The sequence below is a fragment of the Oryza glaberrima genome, chromosome 1 (genome assembly GCF_000147395.1).
Source record: "Oryza glaberrima chromosome 1, OglaRS2, whole genome shotgun sequence".
In the NCBI taxonomy this organism is placed as follows: Eukaryota; Viridiplantae; Streptophyta; class Magnoliopsida; order Poales; family Poaceae; genus Oryza; species Oryza glaberrima.
The window spans coordinates 16,254,992-16,281,516 of NC_068326.1; the positions used below are offsets into that span (position 1 = coordinate 16,254,992).

Sequence of the window (26,525 nt, forward strand, 5' to 3'; positions counted from 1 at the left end):
TATTCGATGTGACAAAGTGTAAAATTTTAGGGTGGGATCTAAACAGTCCCATAACATGAAATTTTTGCCAGAAAAACAGCGAAAATTCTTTAAATCGGGCGCCTGATGCGGGCACGCATGCATCGGGCGCCCCGTCCTCCCGCGCCGTCCTCACCCGTCACCACACACCCCAACTCATGCACAGTTACGGAAACGCTTTATTAAGGGAATCCGTCTCTTTTTTTTCCACCAACAATGTTTCAGCAAGTGTACTGATGTTTCACTATATACGGATCATATGTTGCAGCGAATTGAAACATTCTTTCGCTATTTGCTGAAACAATGTTTTTATATAGGGTGAAACATCGTCTGATTTTTTTGGAAACTGTTTGTTTTATACGTTATAGTAAAATGTTCCATAGCTGATTTGGTTGACATTTACAATGTACCCGGTGAAACAATTTCGATCAACTGCCTGCTAAAATCGGACGCTTCATGCGCCTCCGAAAAACAGATACGATGTGTCGGCAGTTTGACAACTCTGGTCAAACAAGTCTGCAAGTGCCCGAGTGACGTGTACTATGATCGAGTAGGATAGGAGTATTTCTTTGGATTTGTCTCGTCCAGATACACCGCGTCTTCCAACTTCCTAGCAGCAGGTTCATCTGCCTGCCTCCAGCTTCAACTGCGGCGTCGCCGCGTCGCCGTCGCAGTCGCCGTCGCGGCGACTCTCCGGCTCTCCCCCGACCGCCCCCGCTATAAGCCTGAGCTGCTCAGGCGACGGCACGCAACCCCAGCCAGGCAGCCAGCCTAGGGAGAGGGAATGGCGACCGACACCGCCGCTCCAGCTGCCATGAAGGTCGACGGCAGCGCCCTCGCCGGGCGCGCGCTGGCCGCGGCCGGGGCGCGGCACATGTTCGGGGTGGTGGGCATCCCGGTCACCTCCCTCGCGTCCCGCGCCGCGGCCGCCGGTGTCCGCTTCCTCGCCTTCCGCAACGAGCAGTCCGCGGGCTACGCCGCCGCCGCCTACGGCTTCCTCACCGGCTCCCCCGGCCTGCTCCTCACCGTCTCCGGCCCCGGCTGCGTCCACGGCCTCGCGGGCCTCTCCCACGCCACCGCCAACGCCTGGCCGCTCCTCATGGTCTCCGGCTCCTGCTCCCAGCCAGACGCCGGCAGGGGCGACTTCCAGGAGCTCGACCAGATCGCCGCCACCAAGCCTTTCGTCAAGATCGCCGTCAAGGCAACCACCATCGCCGACATCCCTCGCCTCGTCTTCCAGGCCCTCGCCGCCACCGTCTCCGGCCGCCCCGGCGGCTGCTACCTCGACATCCCATCCGACGTCCTCCACCAAACCCTCACGGAATCGGAGGCCGCCGCCCTCATCGACGCTGCCGCCGCCGATTCGGCCAAATCCGATTCTTCTCCACCCAAGCACAAGTCCCTGGACGAGGGAATCGAGAAGGCGGCGGAGCTGCTCCGCCGCGCGGAGCGGCCTCTGGTTGTGTTTGGGAAGGGCGCGGCGTATTCTCGCGCTGAGGACGCCATCCGGAAGCTGGTGGATACCACGGGCATCCCCTTCCTCCCGACGCCGATGGGAAAGGGTGTTGTGCCCGACACGCACCCACTGTCGGCCACCGCGGCGCGCTCTCTCGCCATTGGGCAATGTGATGTGGCACTAGTCGTCGGTGCTCGGCTTAATTGGTTGCTTCACTTCGGTGAGCCACCCAAATGGTCCAAAGATGTGAAATTCATACTTGTGGATGTCTGCGAGGAGGAGATTGAGCTCCGGAAGCCGCATGTTGGAATTGTTGGGGATGCCAAGAGAGTTGTGGAGCTTATCAATAGGGAGATCAAGGACCAGCCATTCTGCTTGGCACCATCACACCCATGGGTTGAAGCAATCACCAAGAAGGCCAGGGACAATGTTCTTAAGATGGAGGCTCAGCTTGCCAAGGATGTTGTGCCATTCAATTTCCTGACACCTTTGCGGATTATCCGGGATGCTATACTTGCTGAGGGAAACCCTGCTCCTGTAGTGGTCTCAGAAGGGGCAAACACCATGGATGTCGGCAGGGCAGTGCTTGTGCAGAACGAGCCGAGGACTAGACTGGATGCAGGTACATGGGGGACAATGGGAGTTGGATTGGGATTCTGTGTTGCAGCTGCAGTTGCTGAGCCTGATCGACTTGTGGTTGCTGTGGAGGGTGATTCTGGATTTGGATTCAGTGCAATGGAGGTTGAGGTATGAATAATGGCATTCCTGTTCCACTTTGACAAATAAAACATCTACCACAATTCACAATTTATTTGATTTAATTTGCACAATGCTATTATTAGCACCTTTGTTGGCTCATATTCTTTACTTTTGCTCCTGCCATGCTGTTGTGCGGTGCAAGTGATATTCATTTTTGCTCATGCAAAAAGTAGTTGATTAAGCATGTCATGATATCAAAACTATTCAGACAATTCTATATAGTAATAACTACCTGTCATAATATTAGTATAACTATGAGACTGCCAACTACAATGAGCTAACAAATCCCCTTAAGTTATGAAATTGGGATATCATGCAAATAAAATCCTCTAACGAATAGATAAAGATGACATGGCATTTAAATAGCGTTCCCAAGAATCATGTATCATTTATAGCTGTGCTGGTTGTATTATTTCTTTTAGATAATGAAAATGTTTTTACATCACCGGCTTCTGCCATAAGGCACACAGCCAACGCACTGGTTGTTTGTATATATTTAAATAAAAAGGTAGAAGATCCTTTATCAACTCAAATTGATCACTATTGTACCATTGATCCCTAATTTGTCATATGTCAACTCAAATTGATCACTATTGTAGACCGTTTCTTTGACATATGACAAATTAGATGTACATGGATAAAAGAGTTGAGGATGGTCCAAGGTGAAACAATGGCAAGGTTACCTGGTCCAAAGTGAAAACATTGGTTAAAGGGTGATCCAAAGTGAAACATCGGTAAAAAATGTGGCCCAAAGTGAAATTTACTCGTATTTTTTATATGTTGATCGTAGTTGTACCTTCGTAATATCGAAGTAAAAAGAATCAGAAATTCAGGATACCCTTAGTCCTAAATTATACATTTTACAGGGAACCTAAAATTACAGCATTTTACGAGAGGCCTATCTGGAAATATTGCCAATTGGCAACCATGCAATTCTGTATTTATGTTAACCTTGTTGTTTCTTACATTAATGCACATAATTTTCTTGAAACTAATAATGCTCATTTTTTGTCATTATAACAAAATGATATGCTTCAATTTATTAATTAAAATCCAGCTGTAAGGTAAGGCCATTCCAAGCTTTATGTTCTTCTCAATGCTATATCTGATGTGGGAGTTGTATAGCTTGTTTAATAATAAATTTATAAGATGACATGATTTAGTATATAGTTGTGTTTAACCCATTCAATGAATTATTAGTGGAGCACTCCTAAATTGTAGGGTGTAGGACTCATGCTCAATAATTCGCTTCGAGTATTAATAACTGTTTGAGAATTTGTGGTTTGCTACTACTACTTGATAGTTGGATATCAATTGGCCGATGTGTGGGTCAAGCAACAATGGAACTGTGCAAATTAAATTATGTGATATAGTGTGATTAATATTTATGTGCCAAATATTGTCAATTGTTCCTCTTGTTATGATTAGATCAGCCATTTTAATTTTTTTGCCTCTTAAGTGGTAGGGAGGTATACTCCTCCGAAAGATGGGAGAAAACCTCACTGCTTCTGTGCCTGCTAACTAGTTGCACTTTTAATAAAAAGAGAGTAGTACATAGCTATTCCCTCTGGTTTTAAATATATGGCACCATTGACATTTTCCTTAAACTTCGACCAACAATAGTACACTAGTTATTCAGTTACTTAGTTAAGTGAAAAGAGTACCACTAGACCTGTCATCAATAGTTACACTAGTTATTCAGTTACTTAGTTAAGTGAAAAGAGTACCACTAGACCTGTCATCAATAGTACTTTAAACGTGCCGTGTATGTTTGTCTATTTGCATATTTCTTGAAAAGATAGTCAAACGAATTAAAGAAAACAATGGTGTCATATATTATCGGTGGTACTATGTTCTATTTTCACAATATTGTACTAAAGGTACCTTAACGTTTATACTTTGTTGTTCACTTTGCAGACATTGGTAAGGTACCAGCTGCCTGTTGTCGTAATTGTCTTCAACAATAATGGAGTTTATGGCGGTGATCGGAGAAGCCCTGATGAGATAACCGGACCGTACAAAGATGATCCTGCCCCAACCTCTTTCGTTCCAGCTGCTGGTTACCATAAAATGATGGAAGCTTTTGGAGGAAAAGGTTATCTTGTTGAGACACCAGATGAGCTAAAATCCGCCCTTTCAGAGTCGTTTCGTGCCAGGAAGCCAGCGGTGATAAATGTTATCATTGATCCTTATGCTGGTGCAGAGAGCGGTAGAATGCAGCATAAGAACTGAAGGTGTTTGTATCATACCAGAACGCAGGTCCCAGTTAATAAGCAATGTCCTATTGAAATTAAAACGGACACCCATGGAAGAACATCTTATATCACTGTCCCTGAAATAAGAAAGATCCTGGGTAGTACTCCGTACTTAATGGCATGTGAGATATCGAATTCAAGCTGTCTGTTTTGTAATGTACCGTACCCGTGTTACCGTGTACAGTATACTAAAGAAAAAATGTTTGTGGTTAGTAATTCACTCATGATGTCGATGCATTTATAAGTTTGTACCTGTATGACTATAAAGTTTATATACAGTAAATTGCGATGTGTCTCCATTTTGTTGAGCTGCTCAAATCTCTAAATTCAATCTAGGTAGAAATATATAGAACACATGATTGCAACTTGGAAAAACAGAACCGTGAAGCTTAGTTCCGCAGCATTGTGATATTTGGGGCTTGGTGGCCCTTTTTCTTCAAGATTTCCAATGAACCTATCACTATGTTAGGCCATGTTACATATCCCAATTTACCAAATGGTACGATTTCTAAAGAACTTTCTTTATCAGCATCTCTTTGCTTTTTTTAAATAACTTTTGAGCTTTGTAATAGTTAAATCATTTGTGGTTGTCATAAACAAAATTTCAGCCATCCACATTATAAATTTGAAACGTGTAATTTGGTTTGGTAACTTGCTTACCTTCTTTATGAATTTGAAACGTTTGAGCAGCCAGCGCCTTTTATTTAGTTCAATCCCTCTATACAATACAGATGATGTAAACTATTTCAGGAGTAAATTTTAAACAAGAAATACAAATTCATTTTTAGGGCCCGGCCAAGCCAAGTGAGGACGGTATAAGAGCTTGCTGCTTGCATACAGTCAGGCCAACGCGCCTACCACCCAGTTCCCATCCTGCCACACAATCATGCCATGTCAGCTCCAATGGATATCGATGTAGATAGATATATGGATGTCTTCGGTCGTATTTAGACATACTCAAAGGAAGGAAAAAATCTGCTGCATTCATGCACATTCCTTTTTTTTTTTTTTGACCGGAGATGCGCATTCTTCATGAATGCAGTCGAATGTGATGCCTGAGAAGCATAAAGATACGGCCGAACATGAGGTTGATGACCTCTTGCAGACACATGGGCACCTTACTAGTAGTATCATGTAGGTTGTAAATGAGACATCCGTTTTCTGACAAACTAAAGAGTCAAAAGAGCTAAGATACCGTCTTACGTTATGTGCTTGATTACTCAACCACGCATTGGTGTTCTCCGTAACATTTCCAACCTTTGAGTCACCTCCTGTGCCAAGGTAATTCTGCCTCCTTCAACAAGCGCTTCTTTCAGATTACTAAAAAGTTGACCTGGTGGCCTAATTCCTTTGTCTAACATCTCCTGGAAATATACACAAGCTTCTTCCAGCCGGTTCTCAAAGCATAACCCATTGATCAACGCTGAAAACATATGCATACAGGGTAGGACACCCTTCTCTTTCATTTGCTTCCATACCTTCAAGGCCATATCAACTCTTTCATTGCTACAGAACATACCGACCATCATTGTATATGTATTCAGCTCAGGCTCACAGCCATCTCTCTCCATTCTCTGGAATAGATTATAAGCCTCTTCTATCTTCTCAGATTTTATAAGATGGTTAAGAATAATATCATAGGTACGGCTATTTGGGCCAATGCCACTCTTTCTCATCTCATCAACCATTTTGAAAGCATGATGAAACTCCAAGGCTCTGCAGTAAGCCCCAATAACTGCATTGCACGTAGGCACCTCCATGGGGAACCCACTTTCTTTAGAAAGCTGAAAGTATTTCAAAGCTTCATCGAGTCTCTCCATTGAACCGAGGCCGTTGATAAGCATACAATATACATGAGGGCTTGGCATGCAACCACTCTCTTCCATCTCATGAAACACCTTGATAGCCTCATCACATTTGCCAGACTTGCAAAATGCACTGATTAGCATCCCGTACGCGACGACATCAGGCTTGATGCCTGCATCTAGCATTTCTTGGTACACTGCCTTGAGCATCAGCAAGTCCTTCTCATGGCCCCAGCCTTCCATGAGGACAGTGTATGTCTTGAGATCAGGTATGAACCTACCTTTTCTCTTCATCTCCTTGAAGATGGCGTGCGCCTTCTTCACTTGCTTGGACTTGCTCAATATATCAATCAGCCAGTTGTAATCTGACAAGTCTGTTTTCAGCCCAAAACTGGACATCTTCTCAAATGTCTCGACAGCTTCCTTGACCTTTCTGGCCCGGGCATACCTCCTGACAATGATCTTGAACGTGTCCTTGGACAGACAGCTCCGGCACCGCATGGCCTCCACTAAGCTCCACACCAGCCTGAACTGCTTGATCTTGCCGAGAGCCTCAATCAAATTATGGAATCCCTCGGCCGAGTATCTGAAGCCTTGCTGCCTCTCTGCCCATCGGAAGAAAGCAAGCGCAAGAATGCCAGCGTTGCTTAGGTTCTTGAGAACCTCGGCCACCAACTGCGGCGAGACGGTTACCCCAAGAGCATCGAGCACCGGCGCAATTCTATGCTCCGGCTGGGCAGACACGACGCGGCAGACCCTTTCTGCCGCCTCGGACACGCCCGGTGCAAGGCCCTCCTGGGCGGCGCCCGGCACCACCGTGAATCGCGGCTCCACATCTGATTCTGAGCCCACGGTGGTGCAGAACCCCGGCCCGCGCATTGCGCCGAGCAGGTGGTGCGCGCGGACCAGAGTCGTCGTGCGGCGTGGTGGAGCGAGAGGCGGAAGGGGCATTTCGTCGAGCACCCTGGGGGCGTTCCCGGCGTGGGCGCTCCGAGCGGAGCAGAGCAGGTGGGTTGCCGGGCGGCGGAGGCAGCGCATCCTCGAATCCGAGGCGTGGGCCACTGCAGGCAGGGGGCGAAGCCAGCAATTGAGTATAGGGAGACCACGCTGTGCCAGGGCAAGCTGGAAGGAGACGTACGTACTTACCTCAGTTCTCACGGGCCACGGTGATGCGCGATGATTGTCGGCGCGCCACGGCACAGCGTCGTGTTGGCGCCTCGGCGGTGCGTGCAGCTGCAGCGTGCGCGAGTATCAGAGTATGTCGCTTCGTGCGTCGCACCGTCAACCGGCGAAGCGGAGCGGAGACGAGGAGAAAGCGAGCGTAGCAGGCAGCGCCGCAGCGTCGATGTTGGGGGCCCAGGTTTTGTGCGGTGCGGCTGTATTGAGCCGGACTTGTTGTGGAAGGCCAGGCCCCCTCACCCCTGTAGGCTTGTGGGAAGCAAACCGCGGTGGCCCAACGAGAATGTAACTATTTGTCACTAACCAAACTGTCACCTTTTCAAGGGGCACTATTATTTATTTTAAATGGCACTATTAGTTTCGTCTTATGTTTTTTCTCTGGAGACCAGACTTCCTAATCTTTTACGCTTTCGCCTACATCGCACGACATGGTAACATGCTAGTGTGGCACTCTATTATGGAGCCCACTTATTCAAGTGGCATCTTCTCTTCCTCTCCCTATTGCTCACCGGTCTCACACTGCTCTGCTGCCTCACACTCATGTTCTCTTGCTCCTCAGAAAACGACAACTCTCTCTACACATGCTCCTCACCATAGCAACAAGCGCTATGTGTTCCTCCTCGCATCGTTTGCCACCATCACTACCCACCACCATGTCCACGCAACTGATGGCGGCGTCTCTATTAGTCAGGTAGACTACAAGGCCTGTAGGTCATCAAGTATAGCCTCTTCAACTCATACGGCTTCCTTCGCTACTGAGATGACACCAAACCCTTCACCCGCTCCAGAAAATGGCTTGGCATCAAGTGCATCAACGATACCCTCTGCCTACGTCGTTGGCAGACGGGCAACGCGACTCTTTCTTCTCTTGTTTGGCTTAATCTAGGCTGGTGGTGTGATGGTGGGTGGGTGAGGCAAGGGTTCGATGTGATAGAGGTGAGTTTAGTGGTGCGGTGGGTGGGAAGTTGGTGCACTTTGACAGATCGATGACATTCACAGGGGATGTCATGTTGTTAGGATTGAAATTTCAGACCCCTCGGCAATGTAACTATCTCGACCGAAATTGTTGATTTTTTCAATTTTTGGGAAATGTAGTCAAAATAGTGTTCAAAATTTGTTAAAATTTTCAATAATTTGGTGAAAAAGGTCCAAAAATCATGATTTTTCGGTCACCACCGAAATCACCCAATTTTCAGTGGTTTTCCAAAAGTGTAAACAATGTTGTGAGCTACTGGGGAGATAACGGGGAGACGAAGAAGGGAAATGACCTAATGTATGGGATTCATATGAGGTACACGCTAACATATCGTATCATGTAGGCAAAATTGAGGAAAAAGTGTTTTTGAACCTTCTAACGAGATAACACAACTTACAACATTGTATGTTCATAAGGATATTTTCATTGTAAAAACAATTGATAAGCTACTGCAAAGTCGATACTAAATTAATGAATCAACAGATAAATGGTTTTTGATAACAAAGTAGCTACCCCACAATTAATTAATTAGGAGCATCTCGATAGGCAACTATCCCTTCATGAAACAAAATGATGCCCCGCGCGTTGCAATAACATTTTGTCTAAAAAAATCAAGAGTCATTTGTGAAGATTATTAGCTATTTTAAACGGATACATGCATGGTGACATAGAACATGAAGAAGTGATATACAAAGGTTGCATTACACATGGTTTGATGCATGGTTATTATTTGGAGTTTGATATTGATCTAGTGACTGAAATAAATAAGATGATATGGCTACCTATAATCAGAGCTAATGGGGATAATTATATAGGAACAGTATATATATTCATCCAACATTCTGTATGAAACTAATTAGGAGTAGGTACTGTACTTTGCTGCCGTGTAAATGTGTAATGTACGTACTGTGGATCGTCATATTGTCATGTAATGATCGATGAGCACTGCTACTGAGCCACAATACTGACTGTTGTTTCTCCCTAAGACCAGGTACAATAGCAGACTATTAGCCAGCTATAAATATATTTTAATGAGATAAAAGATGAGAGAGAAGAGCAGCGGGCTACAGATCTGTAGCCAGCTGCAGCACAGACTCCAAGCACTGGTGGAGAAAGCGTTTGTAGTCCCGATTCATAACCCCCTTTAGTCCCGGTTTCCAAACCGGGACTACCAATCTGGGACTAAAGATCGCTATCTTTAGTCCCGGGTGAAATAACCGGGACTAAAGATGGCTCAGCCACGTGGCCGGCTGAGCCATCTTTAGTTCCGGTTGGTGTTACCAACCGGGACTAAAGATCGAGCTGACCTTTTTTTTTCATGGCCCTATTGCTGCATGGTTTATATATATATATAAACCATGCATATATATGTTTCAATACATATGTACATGCATAATATATATATATATATGTATTTATACATATATATGTTATGCAAATGCATGTGTGTGTGTGTGTGTGTATATATATATGACCAAAATATATATTTACATTATAGAAAATGTGTACACATGCATATAGAAACATAGTCATGTATTAATTATAATCCATTATATGTCCTAGCTAGCTATGATTTTGACGTAGTAGTAGTCGCTATCTCAGAAGCTAAGGACCTATGAATTGTATTTCCGTCGTAGAAGAATTTACCCTTGGGATCAAGGATTTGTTCGTTGATGAATCCCATGAGTTGTTCTTGAACCGCCGTGATAAATTCCTTGTGTGTGATCAGGTTATCCCTCATGCGAATAAACTATATGAATGTATGAAATTGATTAGTAATTAAACAACAAATCGATACGTAATGAAAATTTGAATTTATTTGTACGTACATCGAGCTCTCTTGTTGTGATGATTTGGTCTGCAAGGCAGTGGCAATACTCGCACACGTAGTAGCCGCACAAGTTAGTTCCCTGCTTTTGCTTTGCACACAATAAATAAATGACAAACGACGAGAGATCTAATTAATGTACACTTGTATGTATTTGAATCGGAGAAATATAAATGTAGAGCATGTGTACTCACAGGAAATTTGAACTTTCGCCTAAGTCTTTCTCTCCATTTGCCGCGGACCAAATGACGGAACCGATACCAAGCCCTACATGGAGTTTAAAGCTATGATTCGTAGTAGCAATTAACTATAACAAGATTCTTAATTAACATAGGAACTTATGACAGTACCTGTCTATAAGTTCGAAAACCTTGTCAAACGTAGACTCTTTTTTATCCATTGAGTCATATACGTTGACGGTGCAGGCCTCCAGGTCGAAGAGTAAAAGCACCCAGTGGAATCTGCAATGTACGTGGGATGCATTACATATGAAACACTTAGCATGTTCGTATGGGAATAAAATTTGGTATAGGAAGACAGTAAAATTAAACTAACTCTGTGTTGTACGGCAACAGTATGAACGTCTTGTAATGCTGCGCCTTCAGGAGATGGACGAGATTGTCCTTTGTGGCTTGCGGATATTGGTCGAGCATTGCGACGTTTACTTTCTGAGGGTTGATGAATCCAGTATCAAAAACCCCCTGCCATCGGGCCCTTTGAATCTCCATTCTACAACAATAAAAGGGAGTATATATTATATATAGTCTACTTATATACAAGGACCTAATTAATTAAAGGAGACGTAGTAAGAAATCTAACTGAACGATATACTTACAAAATACAGCAACTCATAATAGAGACGTCGAGGGCATCCAGCTGGTATAGTTCGTAGATTCCCTTGAAATTGATCCAGAGAATGTCATCTCCTTGCAAGAAGTCCGTGTCCCTGATCCTCGCTCCGATCATCTCTCTACCGGTGGTGCTCATCTCCATGTACAGCTGATGGAACTTGTACATTTGTGTGGGTAGGGACTGCAGCAGCTCAGGCTTGACAAGCAGTTTACCGAGTTCGTACATGTATTTCACTTCCGCCTTTTCGATTGGTGCGTCTCGTAGCAATTGATCCGTAGTTAGCCCGGTGTCATTAATAAAGTCTTGTATTCCAAAATCTTCACCGGTCACCAACGGCTCGATCTCCTGGTTTGGTTGCTCTCCAAGCTGAGGGACTGGTTTGGACTTTCCAGAAGATGCTTTCTTGAGTGTTCGCTCATAGTCCGATAGCTTTATGGCCTCCTTGGCAGGTGCAGACATACCCCTGAAGAAGTTCCTTACACTCGGGTCTATAGGAATCTTCTTTTCTGGACTTCGAGGCTTGAATTGTCTCCTGACTTCTGATGCCACATAAGCGTCAAGCTCCTCTTACGTGCAATCGTACCCCGGGTCCTTGTTCTTGGCGGCGTCAACTTTCGCCTTCTTTGTTGCCCTTGTGGGGGCAGGCGGTGGAGCTTGGGGGGCCCTTGACTTGGAAGGTGCCGGAAGAGGAGCTTGCGGAGGAGTCGGTGTAGGAGCCTGAGGAGGAGTCGGTGCAGGAGCCTGAGGTGGAGACGGTGCTGGAGCATGAGGAGGAGACGGTGCAGGAGCCTGAGGAGGAGATGGCGAAGCCGGAGGAGATGGTGCACGAGACGCCGCTTGTCGCCCAGGGAGGATGATGTACCGCTTGCGCCATAGAATAATAGCGTGGCTTGTGTCTCGTAGATGCGTCTCACCGTCTCCTCCAGGGTAATCTAGCTCGAGGTCCTCGTACGCGCCTTCGACTTTGGAGTATCCTGCTGGAATCAGCCTGCAGTGGTAAGTACCTGAAGGGTCCGTTGGGATGGCCATGCTCGACGCCACCTTCATGTGGTGAGAGGTTATTTATTAGTAATCAACATATATAAGCAGCAACTAACAGAATGGCCAAATCTAAAATCTATAAACTACGAGCTTACCTTTATTGATAAGTTCTTGAAGGGAATATGCAGCTCACATGGTGTCCGCTGAGTGATGTCATCAACGGGGCAGGTGGTTTCGTCCTGGGTTTGCATGGCGTCCATGCTGTGTGATCCTACCTGCCCCGTTGAGGCGCAGCTGCTACGATTTCCTGACGGGCTCACCATAGCAGAAGGCATGGTCGGCTGGGGATCATGGGACCGATGTGCGGCCATGCATTCATCAACCTTCCTTGCCACCTCCTCTTCCATGCTGAGCTCGTAGCTCGATACCCTGAACTCAAGATCTGCAATCTTCGCCTCGGTATCTCTCTTGCTCCTCATCCGACTCCTGTACGTGTGGATGTCCTCCTTGAACCCAATCTTCCAAGGAATCACCCCTTTCCCTCGTGTTCATCCTGGATGCTCTGGAGTCTGCAGGGCGAGTGACAGCTCGTCCTTCTCTCTGTTCGGTCGGAACGTGCCCTGAGAAGAGGCTTCCACTGCGTCTGTTAGTCGACGCGCAGCCTCGCGTATCTGATCGCCGAAGACTAGGGAGCCATCAGCTGGGTTGAGCGTTCCAGCGTGAGCATAGTACCAGAACTTCGATCGTTCCGGCCAATTAGCGGTGGCCGGTTCGATACCCCTCTCAAGCAAGCTAGCCTCCATCTCCTCCCACTTCGGCATCGCGACGCTATAGCCGCCTGACCCCAAGTGGTGATGGTACTTCTTCTTGGCGGCATTTTCTTTGTTTCTTTCCATCATCGCCTGCCCTTGTTCACCTGTCTTATATGCAACGAACTTGTCCTAGTGATCCCTTAGCTTTGGGAATGTATCGAAGTTCAGTGTCTGCCCCTTCAGGATATATTTCTAGTACAGATCTCCCTTAAAGCTTTGAAACTGTTCTGCCATTTTCTTCAGAGTCCACCTTTTACTTTGTCCTCTATACCCGCGGGAAGGGTGAATGTCTCGAGCATTGTGGCCCACAGCATCTCTTTCTCCGAATCTGGGACAAAGCTCTCATGATCTCCACGTGCCCTTGTTCTGCGCCAGTACACCGTACTGACAGGCACGTTATCCCGCACAACCCAACCGCTGTGACGTACATAGTTCTTGGCGGCTTCTGCCGGGGCACTAGGTCGGCCGTTTTCGTCCACTTCCATTATGATGTGCCGACCCTCAAGCTTCTTCGCGGCACCTCGTTGCCCGCGTGCCCTCTTCTATCCAGTGGAGGGTTGACTTCCACTAGCCTCCTCCTCCTGGTTCCCCTCCACATCCCTTTCCACGTGCTCCTCCTGGTTCCCCTCCGCATCCCTCTCCACGTTCCCTTCCTCGTTCAAATACTAGTTTGGATCCTCGTTACCCTCTTCTTCGTTCCAGTACTGGCTGCTTCTCTCTGCGATTGTATCGTACAATATCTGTTCCTCATCGCGATTAGCCATCTGTTCATACAAGAAACAGCTGCTAAGTCATGAGACATTTATGTTTTAACAATCTTATATGCTAACAATCATATATGCTAAGTCACATATACTACGTCTAACTGTCGTATATGCGAAGTCATATATGCTTAGTCTAACTGTCGTATATGCTAAGTCTAACTGTCGTATATGCTAAGTCTAATTACAAATCTAATAATCGTATATTAAAACTTAAATAATCTTATACTAAAACTCAAATAGTCATATATGCTAAGTGTAACTGTCGTATATTAGAACCCTACACAATCTTATATGCTAAGTCTAGGTGACGTATATTATAGGACCCTAGCTAGTCAATAATTATATACTAAGTCTAATTACAAATATAATAATCTTATATTAAAACTCAAATAATCTTATACTAAAACTCAAATAGTCATATATGCTAAGTGTAACTGTCGTATATTAGAACCCTACACAATCTTATATGCTAAGTCTAATTACAAATCTAATAATCTTATACTAAAACTCAAATAGTGATATATGCTAAGTCTAGGTGACGTATATTATAGGACCCTAGCTAGTCAATAATTATATACTAAGTCTAATTACAAATATAATAATCTTATATTAAAACTCAAATAATCTTATACTAAAACTCAAATAGTCATATATGCGTAGTCTAACTGTCGTATATTAGAACCCTACACAATCTTATATGCTAAGTCTAGTTACAAATCTAATAATCTTATATTAAAACTATAATAATCTTATATTAAAACTAAGTCTAAGTGTCGTATATTAAATCTAATAGTCTTAATTGCATTACAAATATAACAATCATATATATAATTACATCACTTGCCTGCGCGAATTCCTTCGAGGGCTAGCTACCACTCCGGCTTGAGGGACGACTCCGACAACATTTTTTCTGCAACATACAAAAAGATGTATTAGGATAAACGCGAAGTAACATATATTGCATTTGACGTTCACGTTTCGTTCACGATCATTCACGTTCGCGTTCTCGTTAAGGTCACGTTTCATTCACCTACGTTCGTTCGTTCACGTTCATTCACCTGCATATATTGCATTTCACGTTCACGTTCGTTCACGTTCACGTTCGTTAGTTCACGTTCGTTCACGTTCACGTTCGTTGACGTTCGTTCACGCTCGTTCATTCACGTTCGTTCGTTCTTTCACGTTCAATTCTCGTTCACGTTCGTCCGCTCGTTCACGTTCTCGTTCACGTTCGTTCGCTCGTTCTCGTTCACGTTCGTTCGCTCGTTCACGTTCATTCGCTCGTTCACGTTCACGTTCGTTCACGTTCACGTTAATTCGTTCGATGCCGTGGCGGCAGCGGAGCGGCGGTGTGGCGGCAGCGGAGCGGCGGCGGGGCGGCGCGGCGGCGACGTGGCGGCGGCGTGAAGGCGTTACGCGGCGGCATTGCGCAGCGGCGGCGTGGCGGCGCGGCGGTGCCGTGCCGCCGCGGCGTCGTGGCGCGGCGTCGTGTCGTGACAACGTCGGCGTCAGCGTCGGCAACGAGGCGGCCAGCGGCAACAGAGAGGGAGAGAGAGAGAGAAAGAGATCGAGATCGGAGAGAGAGAGCTGAGAGGGAGGCGGCGGTGGCTCTCACCTTAGAGATGCGGCGGCGGAGGAGGAGGCGGAGGCGGCGACGACGACAAGCGCGAGACGACGGCGAGATACGACGGCGGCGCCGGCGCGGGGATGCCCTAGGCAGTGGCGGCGAAGGAGAAGCCGAGAGAGATCGATCGGGCAAAAACTTCTAAGTGTTGGTGGAGAAGACGAGGGCACGCATCGGGAATATATATACCCTAGATCTTTAGTCCCGGTTGTTCTCATCAACTGGGAGTAAAGATATCTTTACTCCCTGTTGTTCTCATCAACCGGGACTAAAGATATTTTACCGCTATTTCCAAATTCTTTTAAAACCCGGTTAGGGTTAAGAACCGGGACTACTGATAAGCACGCTGAATATTAATTTCCATTACATATATGTTTCTAAAATAGAAAATAATGCATTAAAATTATTTAAAGTACAAAAATTAATGACAATTACTTCGAAAATTTATTGTTGTCTGTAATAAATTAAGTGGATAAAACGTAATAAGCAAACATATGATTTAAAATTAATAAAAATTCTAATAATCATATATACTTAGCATATGAATGATATTAAATTGTTAAAAACTCTAATTAACATATGTATATACATACGGCATGATGTAAAATTAATAAAAATTGTAATAATCATATATAATTAGCATATGAATGATAGTAAATTAATTGTTAAAAACTCTAATTAACATATGTAAATGCCACCTGCGTGATTTAAAACTTTTAAAAATTGTAATTATCGCATATAACTAGCATATACATGATTTAAAATTGTTAAAACCTCTAATAATCGTGCGTAATTAACATATGCCATACAACAATTGATTTATATGGATAATCAATACATCCAAAATAGTTTACATCGTGTACACAATAATTACGGCAATACATCGGCGGTGACGGTTGACCGCACGTACTTTCTCCTCACTATTGTTCCCTCCTTGTGATCGCTACGTGAGTAAGGGGTGTCTTCATTTGATAGGAGGATGCTAGGGTCAATCGTCACCGTGAAAGGGGGTTGCCCATCCAACTGATCGTAATCCTCGCCAGTCTTGTCCTCAACTCCGACGATTTTTCTTTTGCCTGGGAGAACCACGTGACGCTTAGGCTCGTCAGGCCCTCTGCCCTTCTTTCCTTTGCTAGATATGTCCTTCACGTAAAAGACTTGCGTTACATCATTGGCAAGGACAAAAGGTTCCTCCGAGTATCCAACCTTGTTAAGGTCAACCGTTGTCATCCCACTGTCATCAATCATTATGCCTCTACCAGTCAAACTAACCCATTGGCACCGGAACAGAGGGACCTTGAGAGGACCATAGTCAAGTTCCCATATGTCCTCGATGGCACCGTAATACGTGCCAGTTGTTCCATCGTGTCCCATGGCATCGACACGAACAACGCTGTTTTGGTCCATGCTCTTCATGTCTTGGGCTCTCGTGTAGAATGTGTACCCATTGATCTCATATCCCTGGAATGTCGCGATCGACCCAGACGGTCCCCTCGCCAGGAAGGCAAGTTGTTGGTTGATCGACTCGTTACCCATGAGATGTTGTCGTAGCCACGCGGGGAAAGTATCAATGTGATGCCATGTAATCCATGCATCGGACTTACCGATGTTCCTGGCGCGAACTATAGCCAAGTGCTCCTCGATGTAAGGAGTTACCAATGAAGATTGTTGCAGAACCGTGAAATGGGCTTTACGGAATAAATTGTTGTCTACCGTCATTATTCCTTTCCTTCCGAGAGTTCCCTTTCCCCGTAGTCTCCCTTCATGGCGTGATTCAGGTACCCCGATTGGGCGAAGTTTTTCAATAAATTCTACGCAAAATTCGATGACCTCCTCTGTTCCATAACCCTTGGCGATGCTTGCCTCTGGACGAGCACGGTTACGAACATACTTCTTCAGAACGCCCATGTACCTCTCGAAAGAAAACATGTTGGTGTAGGTACACAGGCCCGAGAATACTGATCTCTTTTATAAGGTGACAAAGCAGATGCGTCATTATATTGAAAAATGAAGGTGGAAATATCAACTCAAAACTAACGATCCGGATCGATGACCTTCTGCGAAATTGAGTTCATGAATGCACATAGCTTTGTTATTGTTGCCCGGACATTGTCTGGAAGGATACCCCTTATTACAACTGGTAGCAGTTGTGTCATCAACACGTGACAGTCATGAGACTTTAGGTTTGTGAATTTCTTCTCCTTCGTGCTTATTATTCGCTTGATATTCGTGGAGTATCCAGACGGTACCTTTATGCTCTCCAAGTATTCAAACATACTTTCCTTCTCTGCCTTGCTAAGAGTGTAGCTGGCTGGACTCAAGTAATGGCTTCCTTTCTCCTTTGGTTCTGGGTGAAGGTCGCCGCGTTGTTCCATATGCTTCAGATCATTACGTGCTTCCAGTGTATCTTTCGACTTTTCGTATACACCTAGGAAGCCAAGAAGGTTTACGCAAAGGTTCTTAGTGAGGTGCATCACGTCGATTGCGTGGCAGATGTCCAAGAATTCCCAATAGGGTAACTCCCAAAATATAGAGTTCTTTTTCCACATCGCCGCGTGACCATCTTCGCTCTCTATAGACTGGTTTCCAGGCCCCTTTCCGAACACTACTTTAAGATCTTTAACCATAGCAAACACTGTTTTCCCGCTGCGATGTTTAGGCTTCGTACGGTGGTCAGCCTTATGTTCGAAGTGCTTGCTTTTCTTCCATACCGGGTGGTTTGCTGCAAGGAATCGACGATGACCCATGTATACAACCTTCCTACAGTGTTTAAGATACGTACTTTCTGTTTCATCCATACAGTGAGTGGAAGCCTTGTACCCCTTGTTGGACTGTCCGGATAGGTTGCTAAGTGCAGGCCAATCGTTGATGGTTACGAACAGCAGCGCTCGTAGGTTAAACTCCTCCTGTTTGTCCTCGTCCCACACGGGGACACCTTCCTTCTTCCACAACAGTTTAAGATCTTCAACCAGTGGTCTTAGGTACACATCGATGTCGTTACCGGGTTGCTTGGGGCCTTGAATAATAATCGGCATCATTATGTACTTCCTCTTCAAGCATAGCCAGGGGGGAGGTTGTAGATACACATCGTAACGGGCCAAGTGCTATGGCCGCTGCTCATCTCTCCAAAAAGATTCATGCCATCCGTACTCAAACCAAACCATATGTTTCGTGCGTCCTTTCCAAAGTCTTTAAATTTTCTGTCGATGTTTCGCCACTGCGAACCATCGGCGAGGTGTCTCAGCATCCCGTCCTGTTGACGCTCTTCAGCGTGCCATCGCATCATTCTAGCATTCCCCTTGTTCCTGAACAAACGCCTTAGCCGTGGTATTATAGGGAAATACCACATCACCTTAGCAGGAATTATCTTCTTTGTTAGCTGCCCGTCAACTTCTCCTGGATCGTCTCGTCTAATCTTGTATCGTAGTGCTTTGCAAACAGGGCATGCTTCTAGGTTCTCTTACTCCTCACCGCGATATAGGATACAATCATTCGGACATGCGTGAATCTTCTGAACTTCCAGTCCTAGAGGGCAGACTACCTTCTTAGCCTCGTACGTTGTCTCGGGCAATTTGTTTCCCTCTGGAAGAATGTTCTTGACGAGTTTCAATAAATCGCCAAATGCCTTGTCACTAACCCCATTTTTTGCCTTCCATTGCAAGAACTCCAGAGTGGTATCCAACTTTTTGTACCCCTGCTCGCAACTTGGGTACAACGACGTTCTGTGGTCCTCTAACATCTTGTCCAATTTATGGGCCCCCTTTTCACTTTCGCAGTCCTCCTTGGCGTCCTGCAACATCTGACCAAGATCATCCGCAACGTCGTTACCATCAGTATCCCTTTCCTCCTCACCCGTTTGATTTCCTTCAAATACAACGTACTGAGCAAAGTCCGGAATATTGTTGTCTTCCACTTCATCTTCTTCCATTTCAACACCTTGCTCTCTGTGGGATGTCCAACAATTATAGCTTGGCATGAACCCCGACTCAAACAAGTGGAAATGAATAGTCCTGGATGCAGAATACTCCTTTTGATTCTTAGACTTATTGTATGAACAACAAATAAAACCCTTTTGCCTGTTAGCTTCGGCCACTCTCAAAAAATAATGCATGCCATCAATAAACTCTTTGGACCGCCGGTCAGCGTACATCCATTGCCGATCCATCTACATGAGTCGAAAAAAAATCGTACACAAATAATTATTCTTACAATAATGACAGTCATACAATAATTATAAGATAATTACAAACTCTTTCAACAGTCATACAATAATGACATATCTTTATTCATACAAAAATCATAAAATATTACACCAAATAATTCTTATTTACTATTTCTAAAGTTTTAAACTAATTTTAATGTGTTTTAGTTCGTTTAATTTTCATTTTAGTTTGTTTTCTATTATTTAAGATTAACTTTCACTATATTTTCCTTCTCAACTATTTTATAAAACCTTCTTTAGCAAATCAACTAAATTTCTATATATTCTTTCTTCCCCCACACAAATTTTCTCTCTCATCAACTTACAACTAAATTTTGGAGACAAAAAAAAGTGTGCAAAACATAGCTCCAAATATAATTGACAAAAAAAAACATTAGATGATGAAGTTGCAAACCTTTTAGGCACCTCCGATTTGTATGTAATCACCAAAATAAATTCACTAGAAATTTTGGCATGACCTCCCCTCTTTTTTGAAGAAATTTTGAAGCTTGCTTGGGCAGCTGGAGGAGGAAGAAGACATATATATATATAGGGGTGGGACTTTAGTCCCGGTTGGTGTTACCAACCGGGGCTAAAGATCCCTTTAGCCCCGGTTGGTAACACCAACCGGGACTAAAGGTACGATCTTTAGTCCCGGTTGGTGTTACCAACCGGGATTAAATATCCCGGGGGGCTGACAGGCCCTGACAGCATTTGAACCGGGACTAAAAATGGTTGGTGTTACCAACCGGGACTAAAGATCAAATATGCCCGTTATCCTTTTTAACTGGGACTAAAGATCATCTTTAGCACCGGTTTTTATTGCATCCGGGACTATTGTGGAATTCGGCCGACCGACGAAAGATGGTTTCTCCACCAGTGAAGACACAGTGTGTGTATGATAGGTGGGACCATATATAAATAGTATAGTAAGCAACTATTACTTCCTCCGGTTCCATATTAATTGACGTTTTGGACAAGGTTGATGTCAAATTTTTATAACTTAGACTATCAATAACTTTAAAAATATTTAGTTTAAAGGAACTAGAACAACATATATAGATTTGTCTTTTAAAGTATTATAACAAAAGTAAACATGCATTTATTTATTATATATATTATAATAGAAAAATAAGGTCAAATATGTATCTTGTAGACCGTGTCATTGTCCAAAACGTCAATTAAAATAAAACCGGAGGGAGTATATGAATTGGCTATTAGATTGGCTATAGATAAATTGGAGCTAGTAGTGGACTATACTATTAACCTGGCTCAAATGCCAAAATTGGCCTGTTCAGTTTCCTCGTAGCTAAACTCTTGGGGTCAAAAAAAAAAAAAAGTCCTGTTCCTGATGAGAGAGTGAGACGTACAAGCAAAATCAAGGGAGAAATTATATTAGCTTGCATGCCGTCCCTTTGTGGCTGATCCGACATTCGAGGGGGGCGCCTCTTCCAGGATCCGCCTTCTCCGGCTACGCGCCTCTCCCAACGAACGCCAACCCAGACAGGCTGCCTGTTCGTCCACCACCACCCATTCCGATTCCACCGCGCGCGCACGCCATGAGCGAGCCGGCCACCACCACCCCCACCCCCACCCCCGCCGGAGACCACGACGCAGCCGCCACCGCATGCAAGCCGGCGGAGACGACCACGGCCCTGATTACCTGCAGGAGCAGCAGCTGCAGCGCCCAGCAGCAGCAGCAGCAGGAGGAGCCGCTCGGCGACGACCAGCTGGGTGAGCTGCGGGAGATCTTCCGCTCCTTCGACCGCAACGGCGACGGCAGCCTGACGCAGCTGGAGCTCGGGTCCCTCCTCCGCTCCCTCGGCCTCAAGCCCAGCACCGACGAGCTGGACTCCCTCATCCAGCGCGCCGACACCAACTCCAACGGCCTCATCGAGTTCTCCGAGTTCGTCGCCCTCGTCGCGCCCGAGCTCCTCTACGACCGCGCCCCCTACTCCGAGGACCAGATCCGCCGCCTCTTCAACATCTTCGACCGCGACGGCAACGGCTTCATCACCGCCGCCGAGCTCGCCCACTCCATGGCCAAGCTCGGCCACGCGCTCACCGTCAAGGAGCTCACCGGCATGATCAAGGAAGCCGACACCGACGGCGACGGCCGCATCAGCTTCCAGGAATTCTCCCGCGCCATCACCGCCGCCGCATTTGACAACATCTTCTCCTGAGAATATAGCATCAGTGGCATTCACATGCATCGATCGGCTGTTCATCAGCCGATCGCTTCGTCAGATGTTTGGGGGAGATCAGATCAGATCAGAATTCAGAATCAGATCAGTGGGGTAAATTTAGGTCAGGTGTTCTTCTTCATATGTCATCGAGCTCTTGTGAATAACGAATAAATCTTTGTAAAACAAACAAAAGTAAAACATACGAATTTCAGTTTAGAAATGAACTATTCGTGCATTATCTTTCTTCTCATGTTGGTCTGTTCTGCAATGGTCGTCCTCAAGCAAGGTCATTAGTGATTGTAGTGTAGGAAGGATATCACCAAGAAAAACAAACTCAAGCTTGTATAATAATAGTATAATACTCCCCCCTCCCTTTTATGTTATAAGATACTTTGACTTTAGACAAAGTCTAACTGTTTTAAATCTGACTAAGTTTATAGACAAATATAGTAATATTTATAATACTAAATTAGTTTTATTAAATCAATAATAGAATATATTTTCATAATAAATTTGTCTTGGGTTAAAAATATTAGTATTACTTTTTTTCTATAAACTTGGTTAAATTTAAAATAGTTTAACTTTTATCAAAGTTAAAGCGTAGTAATGTTCATCCTCCCTGTGTTGTTGGAGTTGGACGTTGGTCTCAATCATCTGATGGTGAGGTGCTGGATCCATTGCTGGATCGATCGTTGATTCAGTGCATTGCTGATCCGTCAATCTTCGTACTCCCAAATATAAAATTCAGCGCATTGCTGGCAAATTATTGAGTTTTCCCACTGTCTTCAACTTTAAGTTTATTGGTATTCTAGAATTAATAAGTGCTGGACAACTGATATAGGCAATCATGCATGCTCGCCTTTCATGAACTCGGTCTTAATAGCCGGAAATATTGGATGAGAATTTGTCTTGTCAGATCTGTCCAGCTAAAATTCCAGAACATTATTTTTTCATTTTTGGATGAGGCCAATAGTTCCTCACTACGAATAGTTTGGAACATTTCAGATCTGTCCAGCTAATAGTTGCTCACTAAGAATCTATTATCTATTATCTATTATATATATATATATATGGTAAATAAAAGTTCATTAAAAATCCTATAGACGCTCTTAAGCCTGATGTTGCATTCTATAAACTCCTAAACCGCCACGTGACAGCGGCGGCGGCGGCCCCCTTCTCCTTGTAGCGGCAGCGGCCCCTTCTCCCGAAAGCAGCGGCGGCTACAAGGAGGCAGCGGCGGAGGCCCCCTTCTCCTTGCAGCGGCAGCGGCCCCTTCTCCCGACAGTGGCGGCAGCCCCCTTCGCCGGCAGCGGCGGTGGTCCCCTCATACAGATCCGAAGAGGAAGCGAGAGGAGGCGGTGCTATGCGTGGGTAATTTTTCCTCCTGTGGTTGAATCGGTGATGAATGTCGTGTGAGATTGATATGATCGGGAGGGGAGGAGAAGCGAAGCGAGCGCTCAGGAGGAGGGGCATTGCGGCGCTAGCTTTTTTTCGCGTCTAATTATTTTTATTCTTTTTTTTTCGCATCCGCTTTTTTCCGCCGTAACAGATGGAGATAGAGATAGTGATAGAGAAGAGAAGTAGCAACTCTGTGTAGTTGCTTTGCACGTCCCAATAACTGCTGCTCGGCAGCTATAGGCCTCTAGCGCTTGCTCAAGCGCGCCAGCTCGGGCTCGGGCCGGAGAGAACGGAATGCTTCATCTCAACAAGGCCCGCGGGCGCATGACCTAGATCGAACGGCCCACACTTCTCCACACCTTACGCGACCCCGAACCTAAACCCTCTGCGAAACGCTCCTCCTCCGGACCTCCGCCCACCCTCCCCCAAAACCTGACCTCGCCGACAACACCCGGCGGCGGCGGCTGAGATGATCAAGCGGCGGTACTTCCGACAGGACCACGGCGACAAGAGCGGTTCCTCATCGTCCTCTTCCTCCTCCTCCTCGGGTTCGGACTCGGACAGGGAACCTGCGGAGGAAGCGGCCCCCACTGAGGAAGTAGAGGAACAGCAGGAAGAACAAGAAGATGAGCAGCATGTGGGGGAGGAGGATTCGGGAGAAGAGCAGGAAGAGGAGCTAGAGCCAGTGGTCGAACAAGAGAGTGGGTTCCTATAATTTGTGAGTTTACATTTTCTCGTATTTGCGCAACTGGGATTTCCGAAGTGACCACGTGAGTTTTGCTTTGTTTCCTCATGCCAACCAGGTTCAGGGTACCAAAGTGAGTACAGCTCCGGTAACGATGTTGATGAACCTTCTGCAGGTATTCTGCGTTCCTGCTGATAAATCTCAGCTTTTTGTGTGGACTTCTGTCATTCGATTTGGCGTATGAGAGATCTGGATGCCATCGTTATTGTTATTTCTTTTGAGATTTGCAGGAGTTTTGTAAGAACGTGAATTGTGGTTTAGATTAAGTTGCATTTTCTTGCTCTTCTAAGGACCTCTATTATGTTAGATTTCGTATGTTTGGCTGTTTATAGCATATGGAGGCTACTTGCCTCTTGCATTTATATTCTGCATACAAAATATTGGGCATTGCGTAATTTAACATCGCTATCTCTGTTCTTTTATTCCTTTTCATTATAATTTTGTAGAAGTATGATCATGCAGTGTTATGTGTAACTAGCATTTCTTTTACATAGTCTCTCTATATATCGGTGAACCACCACTGTTAGTTTGTGTTTCCTTCAGTGTTTGTGGTGATTTATGACACAAAAATTAAGTGCCTAGCTAATGTGGATGTAGTTGTCTTAAGCTCAGGGATCTCATTTTGGTACTCCATGGTGTAGCTTTTTCAAAAGTGTACTGTGGCTAGTATTAATTACCTGCCCCCAGCGTCCTTGTGCTTCATTTAGTTCAATCTGGGATCTGATCACTTTTTATCTTTCTGATGGTCATGTGGTACACTTCTTATCATTTTGGTATCAATAGTTCCTGCCTGGCTGCCTATCATACCAATTTCAGTATTTGCATGGAATAATGAGTTAATGACTGTTAGCAAAGATTCATATCTCATTTCTCAATGAAAGCTCATTAATCACTTGGCCTGAAGCATTCTATACCAAATCATCCTATGGAATGTGTTTGTAAGAATAATCCCGTGTTATGAATTTATTCTGAAATGTTGCCGCAAGATAAGTCTCTAAAATGAATTGTTTACTGATGGCTTTGCTTTCAGATAGTGATGAGCACATCATCCTAAGACATGAAGAAGATCCTGAGATAAATTCGTCTGTTAAGAGAGCCTCAAGTGGTAAAGCTGATTCAACCAAAGATGCATCTGACACGGATGATGCTCTTGAGGTTGATTTCAATAACTACATTCTGAAGTGCAAATCTGTGTACAAGTGCAAGCTTTGTCCTAGAATCATCTGCTTAAATGAGGAGATGGTCAGGGTACATCTTAAATCAAAGGTGTGTAATTCAGGTGGAAGCTAATATAAATGATGGGACTTATCTGGTGAGAAATACCTTTGTCTCATGTCTTAATTTTGGTTTGGTTCTTGTAGAGACATGCTCGATCAAAGAAATTGTTAGGAGAAGGTAGGCTTAAGTTGATGCTTAATAGTGATGGTGAGTTGGAGGAAGAGCAAGAGACACATGCTGAACGACATGCTCGAACTGTAGCTCTTGCTCAGGTGTTTGCCCAAATCATTTTATAAGTTTTGATTTCTTATGTGCAAAATGTTTTCGTAAATTATATTTGTACTTGTTATGGCATCTAATTCTGATCATGCTGCTAAATGTTTCAGCAAGTACAAAAATCAAAGAAGGATTCTGGCAGGCAGCGCCAAAACCGAAGGAGGAAGAAGGTAAAGTCACACCCTTTTGCCTATGCTTTTGTTGCAAAGCACATATCGAAGGCTTTTTAGGCTTCATATAGAAAAGCCTATTGAGCTCAAAGCTTGTGCAATATCATACTTATCGTTTCTCTAGACCATAATGATCTCCAGCAGTACCAACACCGTGGAGATCATACTAGGATGATGAACATGCTTCAACAACAATTCAGTTTCTATTTTGTGGTATTTGCATCAGTACCCTCAATGTGGATGCTTTCCTCACAGTTATCTGCTTTTTTTTTTCAGAGATCTCAGAATCATGTTGAGAAGAAACAGAAGCCACTAACATCTGACAAGAAAAAACGCAAAATTGAAAAGTAAAGTGGATGGTCAGAAATGTTACAAGTTTTTCCCCCTTTCTCAATTCGCATATGCTAACTTTTAGAGGTAAAATCATGTGATGTTTCTCGAGCCTTTGCTGGCTGTTTTTTGGTGGTCGCATATGCCATCTTTTAGAGGTGAAATCATGTGATGTTTCTCGAGCCATTTCTGGCTGTGTCTGTGTAAGATTTGTTAGCGACAATTTGCTGATACTATGAGATCACGTTGAATGGGAAATTAATTGTCTCGCTTTTTTCACTTTCATGTTACAAGAATCCTATTTATGGTGAAAAAAGGTTCTATAACGTTTGTCAGAAACACACTCAAAAAGCAATGAATAAAATACCACGAATGCATAATAAATTTCCAAGTTTAATTTTTATTCTCTTGTTACGTTTTCTGGAGGAAGAAAAGTAGGTTTGAAAGAGATGATACTGGCGGTCATAACCAGGGCCGTTTGCGGGCGAAGAGGAGGTCGAAGAGTGCGCTTGAAAACACAAAAATGAAAATGGTGAGCATTGCAATGGGTCGATACCACCGTAAATTGGCTGAGTGTAACCTATCGCATGATTATTTTTTTTTAACCAACAGCTTTTTATCGGGAGTTTTCATTTTTATGCGACCGGGTAGGAACACAGTTATTTTAGAGCGCGAGCAGGAACTCCTTTTAT

At 44.6% G+C, this 26,525-nt stretch overlaps 4 protein-coding genes across 6 annotated transcripts; 3 read left to right on the forward strand and 1 right to left on the reverse strand.

The window, feature by feature from the left end:
- The first annotated feature begins 606 nt into the window (after positions 1-606).
- LOC127773731 (2-hydroxyacyl-CoA lyase) lies at positions 607-4,787 on the forward strand. The gene is made up of 2 exons (XM_052299893.1): positions 607-2,221; positions 4,151-4,787. The coding sequence occupies exons 1-2, from the start codon at positions 803-805 to the stop codon at positions 4,463-4,465; spliced, it is 1,734 nt and encodes a 577-aa protein (XP_052155853.1). The 5' UTR covers positions 607-802; the 3' UTR covers positions 4,466-4,787.
- A 96-nt stretch (positions 4,788-4,883) lies between these two features.
- Positions 4,884-7,661, reverse strand: LOC127773736 (pentatricopeptide repeat-containing protein At1g71060, mitochondrial-like). 3 transcript variants are annotated; one of them, XR_008017629.1, is made up of 3 exons: positions 7,440-7,661; positions 5,446-7,354; positions 4,884-5,361 (listed from the first exon to the last, which is right to left on the reverse strand). XR_008017629.1 is itself a non-coding variant. In XM_052299916.1 (3 exons), exon 2 carries the CDS (start codon positions 7,329-7,331, stop codon positions 5,709-5,711), a length of 1,623 nt encoding a protein of 540 aa, XP_052155876.1. In that variant the 5' UTR covers positions 7,332-7,354; positions 7,440-7,661; the 3' UTR covers positions 4,884-5,361; positions 5,692-5,708. The 3 variants fall into 3 exon arrangements, 2 of the variants coding, with proteins under 2 accessions (XP_052155876.1, XP_052155866.1); XM_052299916.1 differs by having other exon boundaries at positions 5,692-7,354; XM_052299906.1 differs by having other exon boundaries at positions 4,884-7,354.
- A 13,259-nt stretch (positions 7,662-20,920) lies between these two features.
- LOC127759063 (probable calcium-binding protein CML11) lies at positions 20,921-22,056 on the forward strand. The gene has a single exon (XM_052283956.1). It carries the CDS (start codon positions 21,070-21,072, stop codon positions 21,691-21,693), a length of 624 nt encoding a protein of 207 aa, XP_052139916.1. The 5' UTR covers positions 20,921-21,069; the 3' UTR covers positions 21,694-22,056.
- Positions 22,057-23,430: 1,374 nt separating this feature from the next.
- LOC127765717 (uncharacterized) lies at positions 23,431-26,118 on the forward strand. Its single transcript, XM_052290662.1, has 6 exons — positions 23,431-23,795; positions 23,898-23,954; positions 24,870-25,105; positions 25,201-25,329; positions 25,444-25,503; positions 25,780-26,118. The coding sequence occupies exons 1-6, from the start codon at positions 23,564-23,566 to the stop codon at positions 25,852-25,854; spliced, it is 789 nt and encodes a 262-aa protein (XP_052146622.1). The 5' UTR covers positions 23,431-23,563; the 3' UTR covers positions 25,855-26,118.
- The last annotated feature ends 407 nt before the right edge of the window (positions 26,119-26,525 follow it).